General features: G+C 38.7%; 1 protein-coding gene across 8 annotated transcripts in view; it reads left to right on the top strand.

Moving 5' to 3' along the window:
• The first annotated feature begins 519 nt into the window (after nt 1-519).
• The window catches only part of CDK8 (cyclin dependent kinase 8), a 135,948-nt gene continuing 117,385 nt past the window's right edge, over nt 520-19,082 (top strand). For 3 of the 8 annotated variants that reach the window (XM_045188074.3, XM_024551059.4, XM_024551058.3), the window contains exon 1: nt 523-1,272. In XM_045188074.3, coding sequence (XP_045044009.1) covers nt 1,145-1,272 — 128 coding nt within the window. In that variant the 5' untranslated portion in view covers nt 523-1,144. Of the gene's footprint in view, nt 1,273-19,082 lie in introns of all 8 variants that reach the window. The other 5 variants (XM_053920799.2, XM_024551061.4, XM_024551057.4 and 2 more) reach the window with 5 other exon arrangements.

Genomic DNA, 19,082 nt, shown 5'->3' with positions numbered 1-19,082 from the left:
TTATCAGATAACTCAAGAATGAAACTCAAGAATACACCCAGCGAAACTCAAGAATACACCCAGCGAAAGTCCGTGGGACGTTCACAAATATATAGACTTTTTTTTTTTTTTTAATAATGAATGTCCTTTGAAATTTGCAGTTCAGAAGCGGAATAAAATGTGACTCTAATACAAACTAGCCTGCCTCGCACCTGACTTTCTTTGATTGAGTTTATGGCCCAAAATAGACACTAACGATATCAATGTTAAAAAAAAAAAATTTTCCCCCAAGTGATTGAAATTTATCTAACCTTGGACTACTAATCCCATCATGCAATGCTCCCCCTATTCCCACTATGTGGGGTGGAGTTGTAGGAGGGTGAGAACAGCGGCCGCCCGTGGATTCTGGGCATTGTAGTCTGGGGCTTTGGCTCCCGTCGGGACAGTCCACGTGGTGCCTTTGGCGGCAGCTGTGGGCAGTGGCTACCCTGCTCCCTCCACATGGTCCTCTGGGTGCCAGCTGCGGCGGGGGCAGGCAGCCACCGCGGAGCCGGCTGGAAGGAGGGTCGGAGGTAGCCCAGGCCTTCGCGACGTTTTTGCGACAGCTGCGGCCGTGTTCCACGAGTCTCCTCCCTCCTCCTCTCTCTGAGGAGGTACCGGCTGTTGTGCGGAGCTCCCTTTCTGTTTGAGTGTATGGGAGAATGAGTGAGTGAATGGGTGAGTGTGAGCGTGCGTGTGAGAGAGGGTGAGGCGAGAGTGCGCGTTTGAGAGGAGGAGAACCCGCGGTGGCGACCCTGCCGCTCCCCGCAGCGGGAGCGGAACGCGCGGCCGGAGACAGAACCGGCGCCCCGGGAGCCAGCGGGGACAAGGGCAGAGACACCCGCTCCCCACCCCCAGCTCTCGTCCGTCTGCTCTCCTTCGTCCGGGGCAACCTCTCTGTCCCACCCCACCCGTCGTCCGGCCTCTGCCCTGCTGCCCCCCTGGATGTCCCCAGCGCTCTCGCGGGGCCTCCTGCTGCTCGTGCCGCATCAGTCGGGCTGGTGCTGCGGCCGCTGAGTGTAGAGCGGGCAGGTTCTCGGGGGCTGCGGCTGCCAGTGCTTACCCGGTCCCCAACCCTGTCCCCTGGTCCCCCGAACCCAGCTCTCCGGCCTCGGAGGCTGTGACAATGGACTATGACTTTAAAGTGAAGCTGAGCAGCGAGCGGGAGCGGGTCGAGGACCTGTTTGAATACGAGGGCTGCAAAGTTGGCCGAGGCACTTATGGTCACGTCTACAAAGCCAAGAGGAAAGATGGGTGAGTGTTTGTGTCAGTGCGGGTGTCCGCGCTGGGAGGCGCTCCCGCGGGCCCAGACAGGTAGCCGGGAGGGAGGGAGAGCGGGGCGCTGGAGCGCCGATCTCCCACTTCCTCGACACCCGTATCCGTCGCTGCCAGCCAGGTTTGGGGAGGAAGTGGTGTACGAAGGATTCAAACCCACACTAAGTCGTGCGTGCTGCCGCCTCTCTGTTCTACTTTGGTGGCTCACAGGGAAAAGGAGTCTCTACCCCAAGGGCTGAATACTTTCCAGATTTTTAAATAGAAATTCGTTATGAAACGTCAGTTTCAGTCATTTTGGGGGTTAGATTTATTATGTTAAACTTCTGGGCATTTCCGCACCTGCGTCTGGGGTGACATCTACCAGCCTGAAAGGGAAGCTGTAATCCTTTTCTCCACCAGTTTGTGATTGACTTATTATCAAATTCGGATATTATTTGGGGGAAACATAGCAGCAGGTAAGTCCAGTCTGAAGAATTCTTCGTAGTGATCATCTGCAACATAAATGTAGCAATTGCTATTTAGATAGTGTTAGCTGTGAATTTTACATAGAACAATGGGGGTTTGGTGTAGGGTGGGTGGTAGGGGAAGAGGCCAGTGACAAATAGGGGTTACCTTGTTCAAGCATTCCCCCTCAAATTAGCAGCTGGCAATGAACTTTAAATAGTCTCTTTGCGTTAAATATTCTTTCCTAGAAATAATTAAGTCTATGGTAATGCTCCCAGGTTAGTTTTTTAAACAGGCAAGGGTTCATATTTTCTTTGTCACTAGATGAATGTCTTGTAATATTGACAAAAGAGAAGACAATTCTTAGTTGAGGAGAAAATGTATGTAATTAACTCCTGCTTTTCCAATTGTAAAAATGGATATTGTCTCTGTTGCTTTTGACATTATAGAAAATTGCTGGGAAGGTAATATCAAAGCTTATTATATAATCTTTTGATTTATTATAAACAAAGTAGCTTTTCTGACCATCTCTGTTAGTTTGGTTAGCTACTGTTTAACAATTAATATAATTGCGTGTGCTTTTTTTTCAAATTAGGTAAGGAGGGTACATTCAGAACTACATTAGCACTAAAAAATGAAATCATTCCTAATGCTGAAGTTATCTGGGGGGTGTGAGAGGGAAGCCATATTTATAACTACTTCAGTATTTTGGATATTGAAAAAGGAAGTATATATTTATTCAACATTTTTTCTTAGATTTACTGAGATATCTTTCTAAAAAACTTAAAATGTACCTTAAGGGTAATATAATAATTCTAGTTAATTTGGAGTGTGCATTTCAGTTCTTACATGCAGCAGCAAAGCAGTACAGATGTCTGCAAAAGGTGGGGATTTGAAAACTTGAGACCCTGGGTGCTGCATATACTAAAAAAGTACTTTTTAGCAGAATAGATAATTTGGTGACATTTGAAAAATTAGTGTCAGGAAATATGTTGACTGTTTAATTATATTTCTCTTTGAAGTATTACTCTGTAATAATACATATATTTGAAAAACTACCTTTGTTAACTTCCCATACACTATTTTTCAAAAGCGTGAAACCATTTCCCTTCCCATCCCCCAATATTATGTGATTTTGAGCATATTCATAAAATCCCCAACCCCATGAGGTTAGACATTATTGTAGACTTCACCAGCCTGCCATTTGTTTTATAAAATTCTGGTGACTTTAAATTATTTTTAATCTCTCTGAGAGAAGCCAGTTCTATTTTTATAAATTACCAATTTAAGCTAATAAAATCTACAAATTTTATTAACTTTGATTTTATATTTAAAACTCATAATGTTTATAATATAACCACATTTTATATCTCAAGGTCAGGTTTTAATTTAGGCTAAGAATAATTTTTGGAGAATTATACACTTAAAAATAGCTGAATATGTACTACTGAACATTTCTTAGTCATGTGTGATAGCTGAAAAGTAGCATTGAATTTTGGGAAAAAATAACTTTTCATTTATAATTTTTTGGGGTTGTTTTCCAGCAACCTTTAATGATTTTGTTTATAAGATGAACTTTAAAAATAATGGATCAGATGTCAAGAGAGTTTTAAAATTCTTGAAACAGTGTTTGTTTTCTAGAGGGAATACTTTTTGGTTTAGCTTCTTTTTTATAACCTCATTCTGGTAAAAAAAAAAATACTGCATTGTATTTATGAGGTTCTTTTGATCTTATGTCAGTGAAATGTAATTTAATGCATTTTAGTCCTGGTAAAACATAATTTGTAGCTGTTTAATCTTTTATAAAAATATGATCCTACAATTTTTTTAGTATTGATTTACTTTCAAATTAAATTATATATTCCATAACTGAAATTTCAGAGTACTCTAGGAACCCAAACTATAGAATATTCAAAAAGAGTCTTGAGATTTACTGTAAAATAAGTTTTGTTTAGACAAATTTGACTATTGAAATGAATGTATATAAATGTATCCTTTTGATCATCCAGTGAGCATTATAGAACATGAGTGATTACTAAAAAAATTGACCAGAGGAGTTAGCTTCTTAAATTATTAAGTGTTAAGAAATCAACATCTCAAAAGGTCATTTTTTTGAGTTAAAGAGTTGATAGCACTATCCTGCTAGTATACTGTACTGGCAATAAACAGCATTTTAGAAATGTGGTAGATGGGGAAAAACTTTAATTGAGGCATGATTACATATGTGGAAAAGGGCTTTTTATAATTGTGTTAATTTTGGATTCTAACAGAGTTAAAAAATAAATGCACAATAAATCCTGGAAACAGTTTGCCCTTACTGTGACCATGAGATGGAAAGTGGTGTTGTGTCTCAGCACCTGAGCACCGACAGGGGACTTCAGCGAGAAGGAGGGCGATCGTTTTCTTTCTGAATCAATTGTATTTCCTCTTTGCAGAATTTAGGCAACCTAACTGTGAGAAGGCAGAAAACAATTTGTGTTTTTAAATTCTGAACTCTCATTATAGGCACTGGGCATTTTAGAATTTAAAAATCAATATGGAATAAGAGTTTAATTTCCAAAAAAGAAAAGCAAAAGTTTTCTTGAAAAGCATTCTTAGACTGCTATACTCTACGTTCAAAAGAACACATAATATGTTATTGGGATTGTGTTTGTGTATGTTTTAAATATATAGAAAACTATGGTTGGGGCACTTTTGTAGAAAACGGAGACATCAGTAGGCAGTGATAATGATAATAATAGCTAAATTATTGTGTAAGTACTGGGTCCTGGGCAAAGTCCTTTACATTCATCCTCTATTTAATCTTCACAAGTCAGTTCTCTTTTTCCCTAACAGTTTGGCAGGTGAGGAAATTGAGGCTTAGAAAGGTTAAGTAAATTTGTTCATAGTTACCTGACTACTTAAATGTCAGAGCTGGAATTACAGGATTACAAGCCAGTTGACTACTGTAGAGCCCAGGACGTTAAACATTATGCTTCATATAATTAATACATTCAAATAAATATAAGCATAGACATCAAGATTTGGTTTTTAGTGGGTCATTCAGAAAACATGAATGCCTTCTCAAAGGTCTAGTCTTTTCAATGAATGAACTGGTGTACTTTAGTACATTTCTGAACAGCCTGGCTTTTCAAGTGCTACAAAAGTATGTATGTAGGTAGATATGGGGGTGTGGATACGTACACACCCGTATGTGTATATGTCTACAGATACACACGTGTGTGTTTAGGACCAAACTCCTATAAGGCATGTTAAGATATGAAAGTTCTTTATGTAGTGAAAAGAACTCTAAATTGGAGAGACTGGAGACCTGAGTTTAAGTTCATACTCTGCCTCTGATTACCAGTGTGACCTTAGGCAAGTCATTTGCTTCTGTAGACCTTGGTTTCCTTATTTGTAAGATTAGGGGGTTTGAGTTGATCATTTTTAGGGTCTTTTCTAACATGATTTAAGGAAATAAAAATTATGACTATAAAGTATAATACTTTTGCATGAGTATGTAAAGACTACTAAAACAAAAATTTTACTTCAGACCATGCTACACTTTTATGTTTCTTAGCCTGTGCTTTAGCGTGGGTTCTCATCAACTGCCTGAAAGAAGTTAGGTAACTCACAAAGACTTATCAGCTACTTTGCCTAACTTGTCTTATACTGCCTTAACATTTCTCCCTATTTACCTCTTAAAATGTTGGAGTTACGGGCTAGTGCCTTTTCCTACTTTTGCGAACCATTCATTTGGTGGCTAGCACAAGGGACTCTTCTGAATCAATCTGCATTGGAGTTTTCATTCAGTTTTTTTTATTATTATTTTTATTTTTTAGTCGTTACCTAAGGATGTGTTCATTGCTTTTAGAGAGAGAGGAAGGGAGAGAGAGAGAGAGAAACATTGATGTGAGAGAGACAGTGATTGGGTTGCCTCCTGTACATGCCCCGACCAGAAATCAAACCCACAACCTAGGTATGTGCCCTGACCGGGAATCAAACCCACAGCCTTTTGGTGTGTGGGATGATGCTCCAACTGAGCTACCTGGCCAGGGCTCAATCTGCATTGGAGGTTTCATTCAGTTATAGTTTCCTTAACTGTTATCAGAACTTGGTTGGAAGTCTGTAATCTCCCCAAAAGAGTCTAATAGCTTTTCTTTTGAATATTGTTGAACCTTGTATATAGGGTCAGTTTGATTGAAATATTTCTTTAAATGTCAAAATGTCAAATAGAACATGTAGTAGTCCCCATCACTGTGGATTTTGTATGCTCAATAAGGAGTATTCTTTACAACCTTTAAGAAATGTGATGAAAGGGAAAAGCAGACTATTTACCTTGCACTTCTTACCTACTGCCAGTTGAATTTATTTGCCTTACGTAGCAGTGCATTCAGATTCTCTGTGTAGGCCACTTAGAGTTTTCATGCTTAGATCCCATTTTCTTGCAAGACTGGAAAATTAAATGAATTTTGTTGGAATTTATTACATTATTACTTTTACTGTTTCTTTCAACATTTGAAGAAATCCATTCAGCAAATACTGGGTTGGCCAAAAAGTTCATTTAGTTTTTTCCATATGATGGCTCTAGTAGTACTTAGTTGTCTAACTTCATTAGAAACAATTTTGTTAGATTGTGTTGTGACAGCTGTCATATCAATGTGTTATTTAAAAAAATACTTTCCAAAACTGAATTTTTGTAAAACCATTTTAATATTGAAGATGGAAGAATATAGGTAACATTTTTGGTGTATTGTGCTTTATTATTTCAAGAAAGGTAAAAACACAACTGAAACACAAAAGAAGATTTGAGCAGTGTGGGAGAAGGTGCTGTGACTGATCAAACATGTCAGAAGTGGTTTGCGAAGTTTCTTGGTACTATTGACATTTTGGCCAACTAATTCTTTGCTGTGGGGCTGTCTTGTGCATTGGAAAATGTTTAGCAGCACCCCTGGCCTCTACCCAGCAGGAAGTAGCTGACATACTCAAATTATCCATATCCAAAGTATCCAAGTCAATAAAGTTACTGGCAAAAATGAAAAATATGTCTTTTATTTTATGGAAGAAACTTAACAGACTTTTTGGCCAACCCAATGTTTATTGGACCCTTCTATGTGTCAAGCACTGTCCAAGGTATTGGAACTGGAACTGCAAAGATGAACAAAATATTCCATTATTTGAGGGGATACATACTAGGGAAACAAACGTAAATGAAGTCCAGCAATTTATAAGCACTATAATAATTAATACAAGTTGCTGTTGGAACACAAGAGATGGAAACTCTCACTGCTTAAGGTTTTCAGGAAAAGCCTTTCAAACACGTCAACGTTTTGTTTGACTCTTAGCAGATGGGAGTATCTCATTGGAAGGGGTATTTCAAGAGGAATTGGGCAAAGTAGGGTGATTTCTATTGCACCCTTACAGAAATGGGACAAAGAGGGGTGCTTTTGATTGTTCCCCAGCAAATTTTGTGAGATTGAATTTTTTTGTTCTCATGCCTTTCTTCCGCACTCCTTTTTCCTCACCAGCATGTTTGAGCTCCTGTTGTATGTGTGGCACATTCACTACAAATGTTCCATTGTGCCCACTGGACATGATGAGGCCTCTGTTATTTAATAAAGTGGATAAATTTATCAGCATGCATTGAACACCTTTGATTCTTGTGTGGCAGTTTTCCATCACAAGAATTTTGGAAAGTCAGAATACAAGCAGCTTCTGAAATCCAACTATCTGACTTAAGGTGCTAATGTGTAAAACTGCCATTGCAGAACTCCAGTTGGTTTCAGCTCCGGATAGCAGATGATTCTTCTTTGGCCTCACCTACATGAGGCATGGGGAGCCAGTCTCTTCTGTGTTGCTGGCAGTAGATGGGAGGAGTAATGTCTCTTGGTGGAACTCTGATGTGACGAGATGGGAGGTTGGGAAATGGCTTCTGGCATACTGAATTTCAGCTAGAAAAATAGAAATAACAACAAATTATTATAAATTATTTGAGGCCCTTTGCAAACTGAAATACTTTTTCAAAAATTCTCTAGGAAAATGTGTTCAGAATTATGATTTACAAGCATTTGAAATGTTATCCAGATGTAAGCTGGGAACCGTATATGTCAGTCAGTGTTGATAACTATATATTGTGCACTGTGGTCAGTGTCATCTTTCTTGGAGTGCCTTTTATTGTTGAATCCAGTCCTAATTGTCTCTTTATTCTTTTCTTATTCTTTTTCTGTGCTTAACTTCTGGTAGGGAATGAAAATCCTACTGTCTTTTCCTCCTTCAGAACCGTTTGTAAATCCTTTCCTTCGTACCACCTTAGGTAGGCCTTGGTCATCTTCTCTTTGTTACTTAGAAACTGCTATGATTTTTTTTTTTATTTTGTCTTTAGATATCTCTTGTTACCTCAAGGCAGTTCTTGATGTTGTCACTAAAAGGTGACTTTCACCTGTAACTTTGATCTTGAGACTTGAAGGCCCTTTAGTGCAATGATTCTTAAGATTCTTTAGTATGGTTATTGTCAAAGTCACAAAACCAGTCCCTGCTGTAGCAGGCTGCCTTTACTAATGGAATTATGTCATTTCCTTGAGATGTGGCATGCAGAGAGAATGCTGTGAACCCCCCTTTTAAAACCGAGATATGTTACATACCATAAAATTCACTCTTTGAAAGATTTTATTTATTTATTTTTAGAGAGAGGGAGGGAAGGAGAAAGGGAGAGAGAGAAACATCACTGTGAGAGAGAAATGTGGATTGGTTGCCTCTCACATGCGCCCCAGCCTGGGACCAAACCTGCAACCTCAGGCATGTGCCTTGACACATGTGCATCGAACCTGGGAACCGCTGGGAATCGAACCTGCAACCTTTCTCTTTGCAGAACAATGCCCAGCCAACTTAGCCACACAGGTCAGAGTAGGTCACCTTTTTAAAGTGTGCATACTACTGGTTTTTCATATATTCACAAGGCTGTGCGATTATCAGCACTATCTAATTCTAGAACATTTTTATCTCCCCCTCCCAAAGAAACCTTATGCTCATTAGCAGTCACTGCATTCCTCCTCTTCCCAGCTCCTGGCAACCATTAATCTATTTTCTGTCTATGGTTTGTCTATTCTGGACATTTCATATAAACAGAATCATATACTACGTGTGTGGCCTTTTGTGTCTTTTACTTAGCATAATGTTTTCAGGGTTCATCTATGTTGTGCATGTATAAGTATTTCATTCTTTTTTGTGGGTGAATAATATCACATATGGATATACCTCATTTTTAAAATATATTCATCGGTTGGTAGGCATTTGAGTTGTTTCTACTTTATTTTTTCTACTATATTTTTTTTGCACTTTCTTTAATGTGCAAAAATGTATGAGTAGAAACAAAAACAAATTAAACATTATTACATTTGGGTACACCACTTTCTAGTTCTTCATATTATTAACATTACTATTCAAGGAGTAGAAAGCAGGTGGCAATTTAGGGGTTGGGAAAGATAAAACAAACAAAAAAAACCCTTTTCTGTCATGTTCCTTCTATACTCTGCAGATGGCTTCCTTCACTTCTCCACTGTGTAGGAATTCAGTTGTACATTAAATAAAATTGAACCTGCTCAAAAAGCTGAGGGAGACTAGAAACGATGGGTCCGTATCCTGGCACATTGCCACACAATTCAAACAATGGTTTTAATTGTTAGGGACTGCAAGCAAGACTTTCTTGAAGATGAACAAAAACAACTTCTTAATATTCCTTCAGTTTTGTAATACGTGCATACTGAGGAGGTTCAGAATTTTCCTCTACTAGTTAATAAGGCAGTCATTGGGACCCAGTCTGGCAGGAAAGCATCTTGACGACCTAGTATCTCTGTCATTAAGGGTTTTTAGTCCTTCAACTTCATTTCTCTGGGTCAAGTTCACCACCAGGTAGTTTGAAGAAAGTTGGTCTTAGCTGTAGTGGTAACACATGGGGTGCTCATGTCCAATCACAACCCCTTCTGTAGTTCTCCTCATTCCAATTTTATCAAATTCCTCCCTCATTTATTGAAATCTGGCTGCAATAGAGTTCTCTTTCTCATAGAGGGGCTCTTTTGTACTAACGGTATAATTGGTAAGAGGGCATGGGGTGATCGACGCTCCAACCTGAGGGAGGTGCTTAGTCTGCTGGATGTACTTGTTGCTTCCAGATGTGTTGGGTCCTTGGGGCCAACTGGTGATCTGCGGTCTGTGAGCTGTTGGGCAGCATCACGGGCATGTTGGGCATGCTGTGGAGTACTGGCAGGGAGCAGGTAGGTGGAGAGGCGGGCAGATTGTCCCAGTGCGGCAGTGGTTATCTGCTTCCCACTTAGCAGCTTCAGCCTGCCATTAACGAGAGCACAAGAGGAGCTGTTTCTGCTTTTTGGCTATTTCAGTAATGCTGCTGTGAACCTTCGTGTGCTCGTTGTTATGCAGATATATGTTTTCATTTCTCTTGGGTATATACACAGGTATGGAATTACTGGGTCATATGTTCATTCTATGTTTAGATTTTTTAGAAATTACCAAACTTTTTCAAAGCAGCTGAGAACCACTTTTGAGTGCCTTTACCTTGACTTTGGTTAAGTCCAAGATCTTTGTCCTTTGTGTACAAGACCCAACTAGCCTTCTTTATCCCTAGGACAATGTTCCACTCTGTTCTATCCTAATGATTCTGAAATACAGAATAATACAACTCTTCCTCCATCAAATCAGACCACCATTCTGAACTTTTTCTCAGGCAGCACCTTGTGCTAGAAAATGTTTTCCCTCACCTGAAATAGGTTCTAACATTTAGCCTCAGAAATCCTAGCTACATTATATTAACATACAACTTGGATAATTCCATCTTTACTCATCACCCCACAAAACATTAGTACTTCATATGTGTATTATGTAACTACTTCAGTATATATGTGGTAATGTTTATATGTCCTTTGGGTCTTTCTGGTGAATGTTTATGAGTTAGATATTGTAAATTTCCTTTAGAGCAGTAATTGTGTTCCCCTGAGTTCCTGGCACATTGCCAAATGTTGACAGGTTTTTAATACTTTTTTGTGGTGTACCTGAAGTTCATATTTGAAAGTCTTCCATTTAAACTTGGTAAAATTAAAAACTTAAACATATTATAGTAGAATAGAAAAGCAGTACCTTGTGAAAATACCAAGAAAAGCAAAGTTTGATTGGCTGGCTGTATTGATACCAGGAACAGAACTGAACAAACAAAACCAAAGCCAAAGCCAAAGGCACCTGGGAAAACCCAGAGCCTGTGCACCTTGTGGACAGCTGCAGACCACTTTGGAGCACCATCACCCTGCCCCTGCACAGCTGAGCTGATCCTCCAAGATGGGTGGAGACTGTAGTCAGTGGTCACAGCCAGTCCTTGCAGCTGACTGGGCTAGGTAAATCCCTCCCATTGATCTGCCAACAGCAGTCAAGGCTGAACTACAAGAAGAAGGTGCAGTCAGCCCATACAAAGGGCACACCTCGAGTACCCAGCTTGGAGGATAGAGGAGGCTGTGCCTCTGGACCCTATAGGACACCTACTACATTAGGCCAAGCTACCAAGGCAGAGAGTCAATCTACTAGATACAGAATTCAAAACACTGCTTATAAGGATGCTCAAGGAACTTAGTGAGGACCTCAATGGCATAAAAAGATCCAGCCAAAAATGAAGGATACACTAATTGAAATAAACAACAGTTTACAGGGAAACAACAGTAGAGTGGATGAAACCTAGAATCAAATCACTGATTTGGAACATAAGGAAGCAAAAAACAACCAATTACAACAACAAGAAGAAAAAATAATCCAAAAAAACAAGGATAGTATAAGCAGCCTCTGGGATAACTTCAAGTGTTCCAACATTCCCATCTTAGGGGTATCCGAAGGAGAAGAGAAAGAGCAAGAAATTGGAAATCTATCTGAAAAAATAATGAAAGGAAACTTCCCTAATTTGGTGAATGAAACACACATGGAAATCTAGGAAGCACAGAGTCCCAGACAAGATGGATACAAAGAGGCCCACCCCAAGACACATCGTAATTAAAATGCCAAAGGTTAAAGATAAAGAAGGAATCTTAAAAGAAAGATTTAAGAGAAAAGCAGTTACTTACCTACAGGGGAGTCCCCATAAGACTGTCAGCTGACTTCTCAAAAGAAACTTTACAGGCTAGAAGGACTGGCAAGAAATATTCAAAGTCATGAAAAGCAAGGACTTACAGCCAAGATTGCTCTACCCAGCAAAGCTATCATTTAGAATCGAAGAGCAGATAAAGAGCTTCCCAGACAAGAAAAAAACGAAAGGAGTTCATCATCACCCAACCATTATTATATGAAATGTTAAGAGACTTATTTAAGAAAAGAAGATCAAAACTATGAACAATAAAATGGCGGTAAATACATATTTCTCAACAATTGAATCTAAAAACAAACTAAGCAAACAAGAAGAACAGAGAAGAATCATGGATATGGAGAATGTTTTGGTGGTTGCTAGATGAGAAGGTAATATAGGGTAACAGGTAAAGAGGTGAGGGGATTAAGAAGGACAAATAGGTAGTTGCAGGATAGAGGATGTAAAGTTACAGTATAGGAAATGGAGTAGCCAAAGAACTTATACACATGACCCATGGTCATGAACAATGATGTGGGGATTGCCTGAGGGAGTTGGGTCTACTGGGTGAGGAGGCAAACGAGGAAATATTGAGACAACTGTAATAGCATAATCAATAATATTTTTTAAAAATGAATTGTGGCCCTGGCTGGCATAGCTCAGTGGATCGAGTGCAGGCTGCAAACCAAAGGGTTGCCAGTTTGATTCCTAGTCAGGGCACATGCCTGGGTTGTGGGCCAGGTCTCCAGCAGGGGCCATGTGAGAGGCAACCACACATTGATCTCTCTCTCTCTCTCTTTCTCCCTCCCTTCCCCTCTCTAAAAATAAATAAAATCTTTATATATATGCATATATATAAGAATTGTGTATTTGAAAAATTGAGCCACTACAAAGAATAAAGTATTTTTTGAAGTATTTCTTGTAAATTAATCAGTTTAAATGGAAATCAAACCTGTATTTCTAAACTTAAATAAAATATAATTAGTTTCTTAACCAGAGTTGGCATTTAATTTTGTTTAAATCCATGATCATTTTATACTTAAAGTTTACTTTCTTTATGTGAATAAAAAATTACTTAGGTTAACTATTACTTATGGTAACTCAGTTACTCATCTCTCTAGGCAAGCTCTTTAAAATCTGTAACTTTGTTATAGTCCATGAATTCAAACAAATAATCATCCTAAGGGAGGAATTCTTTACATCACAATGCAGAGCCTACTCTGGATGCTTCTGTACACCCGAGTTATACATTGTCTAGAGAACTAAAGGCATCAAAACCCCCCAAACTTGTCCATCATTGGTATGGCTTATATTAAACAAGTCATATTTTGGGAGAAAGAGGAGGTAGGCATTAAAAATTATTTTTATAAGGCTTTTGCTTTAAGAAAGGCCAATATATCATGTGAAACTTTAAATTCATATAGAATTGATACATTTGTTTCCAGTTTTTTTGCTTTATGAATCTCTTGAAGTACATGATTTCTCTTGGTGTATTTATCATGTGACTTTGCAAAAAAATTCTGTTTATACTTAGTTTCCAAAAAAATATCAAGCACAAAGTAAGGCATATATGTAATTTGTTTCCTAATACTGCCTTAACATTGAAGATACTTTTAAAAATAAAATTAAATCATTTAAATATTTACATTTCATTATAGTTTTTTTTAAGCTGTAGTTTTTACTTTTGGGGGGGTAAATTTGTATATTTATATTTGTAAATTTGTAATTCATTTGGTAGCTGCTTACCAAATGTCTGTAATATGCCAAGTTTTATGCCACATATGAGCAATTCAGCAGTGAATAGCCCTTGGTCTGATTCCTTAGGGAGCTTAAGACTTTGGAGGAACACAGGCAAGTAAACAAATTATAATATAGTGGGATAGAGCTGTGATAGCGAAAATTATGGGTTGCTGTGGGGTACCTAATCTGCTCTTGTGGGCTCAAGGATGATATTTCAGTTATGACTTGAAAGGTAATTAGAAGCTACCCAAATGAATGGGCAGTAAATAAGAATGAGTGAGGTTGTAGTGCAGGAGTTGCAGTACAGGCTGGAAGGGTAGCATCTGGTTTCAGAATTTCTTCATATAGTGTAGGAAAGGGTACAGTCTGGTTGAAAAGGGAGTGTGATAGGGGGTTGGATGATGTGTAGTAAACAAATGTTAACTTAAATTGTTTATTTGAGGTTATTTTGGTTGTATAGGGGAGGTTAAAGTTCTCTCCAGTGCCCTTTGGAATCACCACTGAGCAGTGTTTTAAAAGATGTGAAGGAAAGATAATATGGTAAGGGAATTGAAAGAATTTCAGTGCCAGCTCTTAGAGAGGAGTAATGGGTGGGTAGTGTGAAAGGTGTAAAAATTAAAGTTGGAAAAGTAAGAGAGGTCTTGAAAATCATGCTCTCTGGACTTCATACTTTATTCTGAAGACAGTGGAGGTGGGCCATTTGTAGGATTTTAAATGGGTAGTAACAAGTTGATTTATCACTTAAAAATACTGCTTCGTAATACAATTAGAATGGCTATAGGGAACTGGGGTTAGAAGAGTGTAATAGTTAATTCAGGTGAGAGATGCTGGTGGCTGAAATTAGGGAAGTGACAGAGAGAGTGATAGGACTTGTCGATGTGAGAGAGGAAGAAGTAAAAAGAACCAAGGATAATGCCTAGGTTTCTGACTTTGGAAGCAGGATATTGTCCTCCACATCAATAGCCAAAACAGGAAAAGGAGCAAATTTGAGGGGGAAGATGATAAATTGAGATATACAGGATTTTAGGTGCCTGTTAAACATCTAAGAAGAAATGTCCATTATTAGGCAGATACATGAATCTACTGTTCAAGAGAGCTGGATAGACATAGACTTGGGTGTTACTAAGTACTTGAAGTAGTGGCTTCTAGTGGTTTTGAAATTGCCTAGAGGACAGTGTGTAGAGTGAGAAGTGGGCCAAGGGTGAATGTAGAGAAAGACATGTCTGTCCCTGAGGCCCAGAAATTGAGTCCTGAGGAGGAGAAACCCACGGTCACCATACTGTGCAACAGGAGTTGTGTAGTGTACAGCTCATTGGCTGTACATAGAGTGGAGAAAAACTAGGACCTTGTAGATACAATCCTAACCACCATGGAGAGATTATTTCCAGAAAGAGTGATAGGCAGTACCATATGCCACACAGAGGGCAAGGGAGATAGGGGGGTATTTGGGTTAAGCTTTTAAACAAAAGAAAAATTCAGCTAAATATGCTTTCGACACCAGAGCTTATATTATAACACATTTTGTAGATTTTATCCAAAATGTTTTAGTACTTTCATGGTTAATCTTAGCATTCAGAGCCAAGTAATGAAAAACTTCACTTCCAACTTTTGTTCCACATTGGCTCTATTACTGAAGCTTAATCTGTAGATGCCATTTATTTATTTCTTGATTCAGTGCTATTTGAGACAGTTGTAATTTTTTTAAAGAAAAACACTTTTTCCCTGATTATGAAAATGATGATCCGTGTTCATTGTAAAAATATTCATAGTTCAGAAAGGTATACATAAACTAGAAACCCTAACTGTACTCCTCGGCCACAGTTATTTTCTTCATTGTCTTTCCAGATAAATCTATGGATATAAGTATAGATTAATGAAATCTACAATGATCTTACATTTTTTCCATTGAAGGATATTATGCATATTTCCATGCTGCTACATGTAGCTCAGAGTATCAGTTTTAATTATTGTAGACATCACATTATACATGCATGTAAGTATATATCTAATTAACCAGTTCTCCAGTGACAGACAACATTTAAGTAGTCTCCAAATTTTAACCATTACAGTTAGCAAAGAACCTCCTAGAAAATATTTCTGTAGTTTTCCAGTGTAGTATCAAGATCTTGAAGTGGAATTTTAGAGTCAAAAGTTATATATTTCAGCAACTGTATTTTTATTATAAAGTAAGATTGAGTTGTCAGGTTAATATATTCTCATGATAAAAAATTCAAACAGTACATAAGGATACCCAGGAAAATATCTCCCTCTTTAGGGATAATCATTTCTTAGCCGCTAATTGTATATATGCATATGAAAGCATATATACGTATGGGTAGACTTTAAAATTTATTTTAATATTTCATTTTGAGCAGAAAATACATACATATGGAAAAAAATGTAAATATGCTGAGGAAGTGAATATTAAGTCTCATCACCCCTGTCTTCACTAGCCATTTATTTCCTCTTTTGTCTGTCCACCAGTTTTTTTTTTGTGTATGTGTATGTTTTCTAGTTTGTGCAAACAGTCATCTTTTGGCTTTGTTTATGGTGTTATTTTTCTTTTTAAAAATTAATTTATTTTTATTATAATTGACATATGGCATTATTTTTCATGTGCAACTCTGATTTTTATGAAGTCACATTTAGCAATCTTTTTTTTAATGGCTGCTGGGTAATAATATGTCTTAATTCGTTAACAAGTCTGTATGGAAGAGTCAGGACTTCCGGCCAAGATGGAGGCATAGGTAGACACACTGTGCCTCCTCACACAACTGAAAGAAGGACAACAACAAATTTAAAAATAAAAAACAAGAACTGACAGAAAATTGAACTGTATGGAAGTCTGACAACCAAGGAGTTAAAGAAGAAGCATTCACCCAGACCAGTAGGAGGGGCAGAGACAGGCAGCCGGGTGGAGAGGACTTGCGGCGAGGTGGTAGCTGGCGGACCAGGCAGTCCCACATTCGCCTGCAGATAAACTGGGAGGAACAACTGGGGAGCAAGACAGACCTCGCAACACAGGGCTCCAGAGCGGGGGAAATAAAGTCTCAAAGCCTTTGACTGAAAACACCTGCGGGGGTTGAGATAGCAGGAGAAACTCCCAGCATCACAGGAGAGTTTGTTGGAGAGACCCACAGGCTCCTAGAACATGCACAAATCCACCCATCCAGGAATCAGCACCAGAAGGGCCCAATTTGATTGTGGGTAGCAGGGGAAATGACTGCAAACTGGCAGAAAGCGGAGCAAGAGGCACTGTTCCCTCTCAGACCCATCCCCCACATACAGCGTCACAATGAATTGATGTGTGTTGCCCCACCCTGGTGAACACCTAAGGCTCTGCTATTTACCTAATGGGTGCACTGAGACAAAAAAATTGGCCCAAATGAAAGAATAGATCAAAACTCCAGGAAATACACAACTAAGCATCAGAGAGCCAAACTGTCAGATGCACAGTTCAAAACACTCATTATCAGGATGCTCCAGGAACTCACTGGGTACTTCAACAACATAAAAAAGACTCAGGCAGCAATGAAGTTTGCATTATGTGAAATAAAGAAAAATCTACAGGGAACCAACAGTGATGGGAAGGAAACCAGGACTCAAATCAATGGTTTGGAGCCGAAAGAAGAAACATTCAACCAGAACAGAATGCAGAAACAAGAATTCAAAAAAATGAGGAGAGGCTTAGGAACCTCCAGGACAGACATCTTTAAACGTTCCAACATCCGAATCATAGGGGTGCCAGAAGGAGAAGAGGAAGAGCAAGAAATTAAAAACTTACTTGAAAAAATAATGAAGGAGAACTTCCCCTATCTGGCAAAGGAAATACACTTCCAGGAAGTCCAGGAAGCTCAGAGAATCCCAAAGAAGTTGGACCCAAGGAGGAACACCCCAAGGCACATCATAATTACATTAGCCAAAACTAAAGACAAGGAGAGAATCTTCTTGGACAGAAAGCAGCAAGAGAAAAGGAGACAGTTACCTACAAAGGAGTGCCTATTGGACTATAAACTGATTTCTCAAAAGAAACATTGCAGGCAGGAAGGGGCTGGAAAGAAGTATTTGAAGTCATGAAAGGCTAGGACCTATATCCAAGATTACTGTATCCAGCAAAGCTTTCATTTAGAATGGAAGGGCAGATAAAGTGCTTCCCAGACAAGGTCAAGTTAAAGGCGTTTATCATCACCCAGCCCTTATTATATGAAATGTTAAAGGGACTTACCTAAGAAAAAGAAGATAAAAAATATGACCAGTAAAATGACAGCAAACTCAACAACCGAACCTAAAAAAAAAAAAGCCTAGAACAGGAACAGAATCCCAGAAATGGAGATCACATGGAGGGTTATCAGTAGGGCAATGGGTGGGGGAGAGAAGGGGAAAAGGTACAGAGAATAAGTAGTATAAATGGCAGGTAGAAAATAGACGGGGGGAGGTTAAGAATAGTTTAGGAAATGTAGAAGCCAAAGAACTTATATGTACGGCCCATGGACATGAACTAAAGGAGGGGAATGCAGTTGGTAGGGGGTATGCAGGGCAGAGGGGAATAAAGGGGGAAAAATGGGACAACTGTAGTAGCGTAATCAATAAAATATATATTTTTTAAAGAAGGTCTGTATGTCCTCATCTTTAAACACAAATTGCATGGTATATATATTATTCTGTGTTTTGCTTTTTTTAGTTCCTATGCTTTGGAGATTAATGTCAGCACATATAATGTAATTCATTTCATCAGCTCATCTTCTGTTTAATAGTATAGTATAATACACTGATCCAACTGAAGAACACTAAAGTTTTCATTTTTTACATTCTTAAAAAGTACTGCAATAAGTGTCCTTTACATCTGTCTGTGCACACAACTTCTCAGGTACAGGTAGAACTTCCCAGGTCCCCAGTTCCTCACAGGATATTTGCTGTGGATGATACCACTGGCAAGGAGTAAAGTCTTCATGAAGCAAGGGAAGCTCCCTTGCTATATCAACAGGGATTTTTATTCCTTCTTGCTTCTTTCTAGAGATTGATCATCACACCCAAGTAGAAGTTACTGGTAAAAACCCCAGTGCATCATTGCAAGACTGGTGAAGTGCAGGTCAGTTTCCCAGGAATATCTCTTAACAGGCCTGGGCGTCAGGTGCTTCTGAGGTCCAATCCTTTGTCTTCTAAAAACGCTGCACTCACAGAGAAACTCCAAAACCAAAACTTATCTGTAGGGAAGAAATAGGAATAGATACAGTAATGACATATTTAAGTCACGGGGGTTAAATACATTGTAAAGTTAGAAGTGTTTGATTAATTTACAAATTTTGCTTTGGGTCTTCCCCACATAGTCCTGTGTATTTTAGATTACTGGTTGGGATAAAAAATTGTAAGCACCATGTGGATGTTTAAAATTACAGTCTTTATTATATTTTACATCTTTATGTTTACTTTTATCAGATTGCTTTATGCCCATTTAGTACTGCTGCTACACTTTATTCCTGTCACAAAGGATTGATGCTCTTTATGTATTGTGCCTTGA

This window comes from Desmodus rotundus, chromosome 3 (assembly GCF_022682495.2).
Source record: "Desmodus rotundus isolate HL8 chromosome 3, HLdesRot8A.1, whole genome shotgun sequence".
NCBI lineage: Eukaryota > Metazoa > Chordata > Mammalia > Chiroptera > Phyllostomidae > Desmodus > Desmodus rotundus.
Note: the sequence above shows the minus strand (reverse complement) of the source record. Positions and strands in the feature narration are given on the sequence as shown.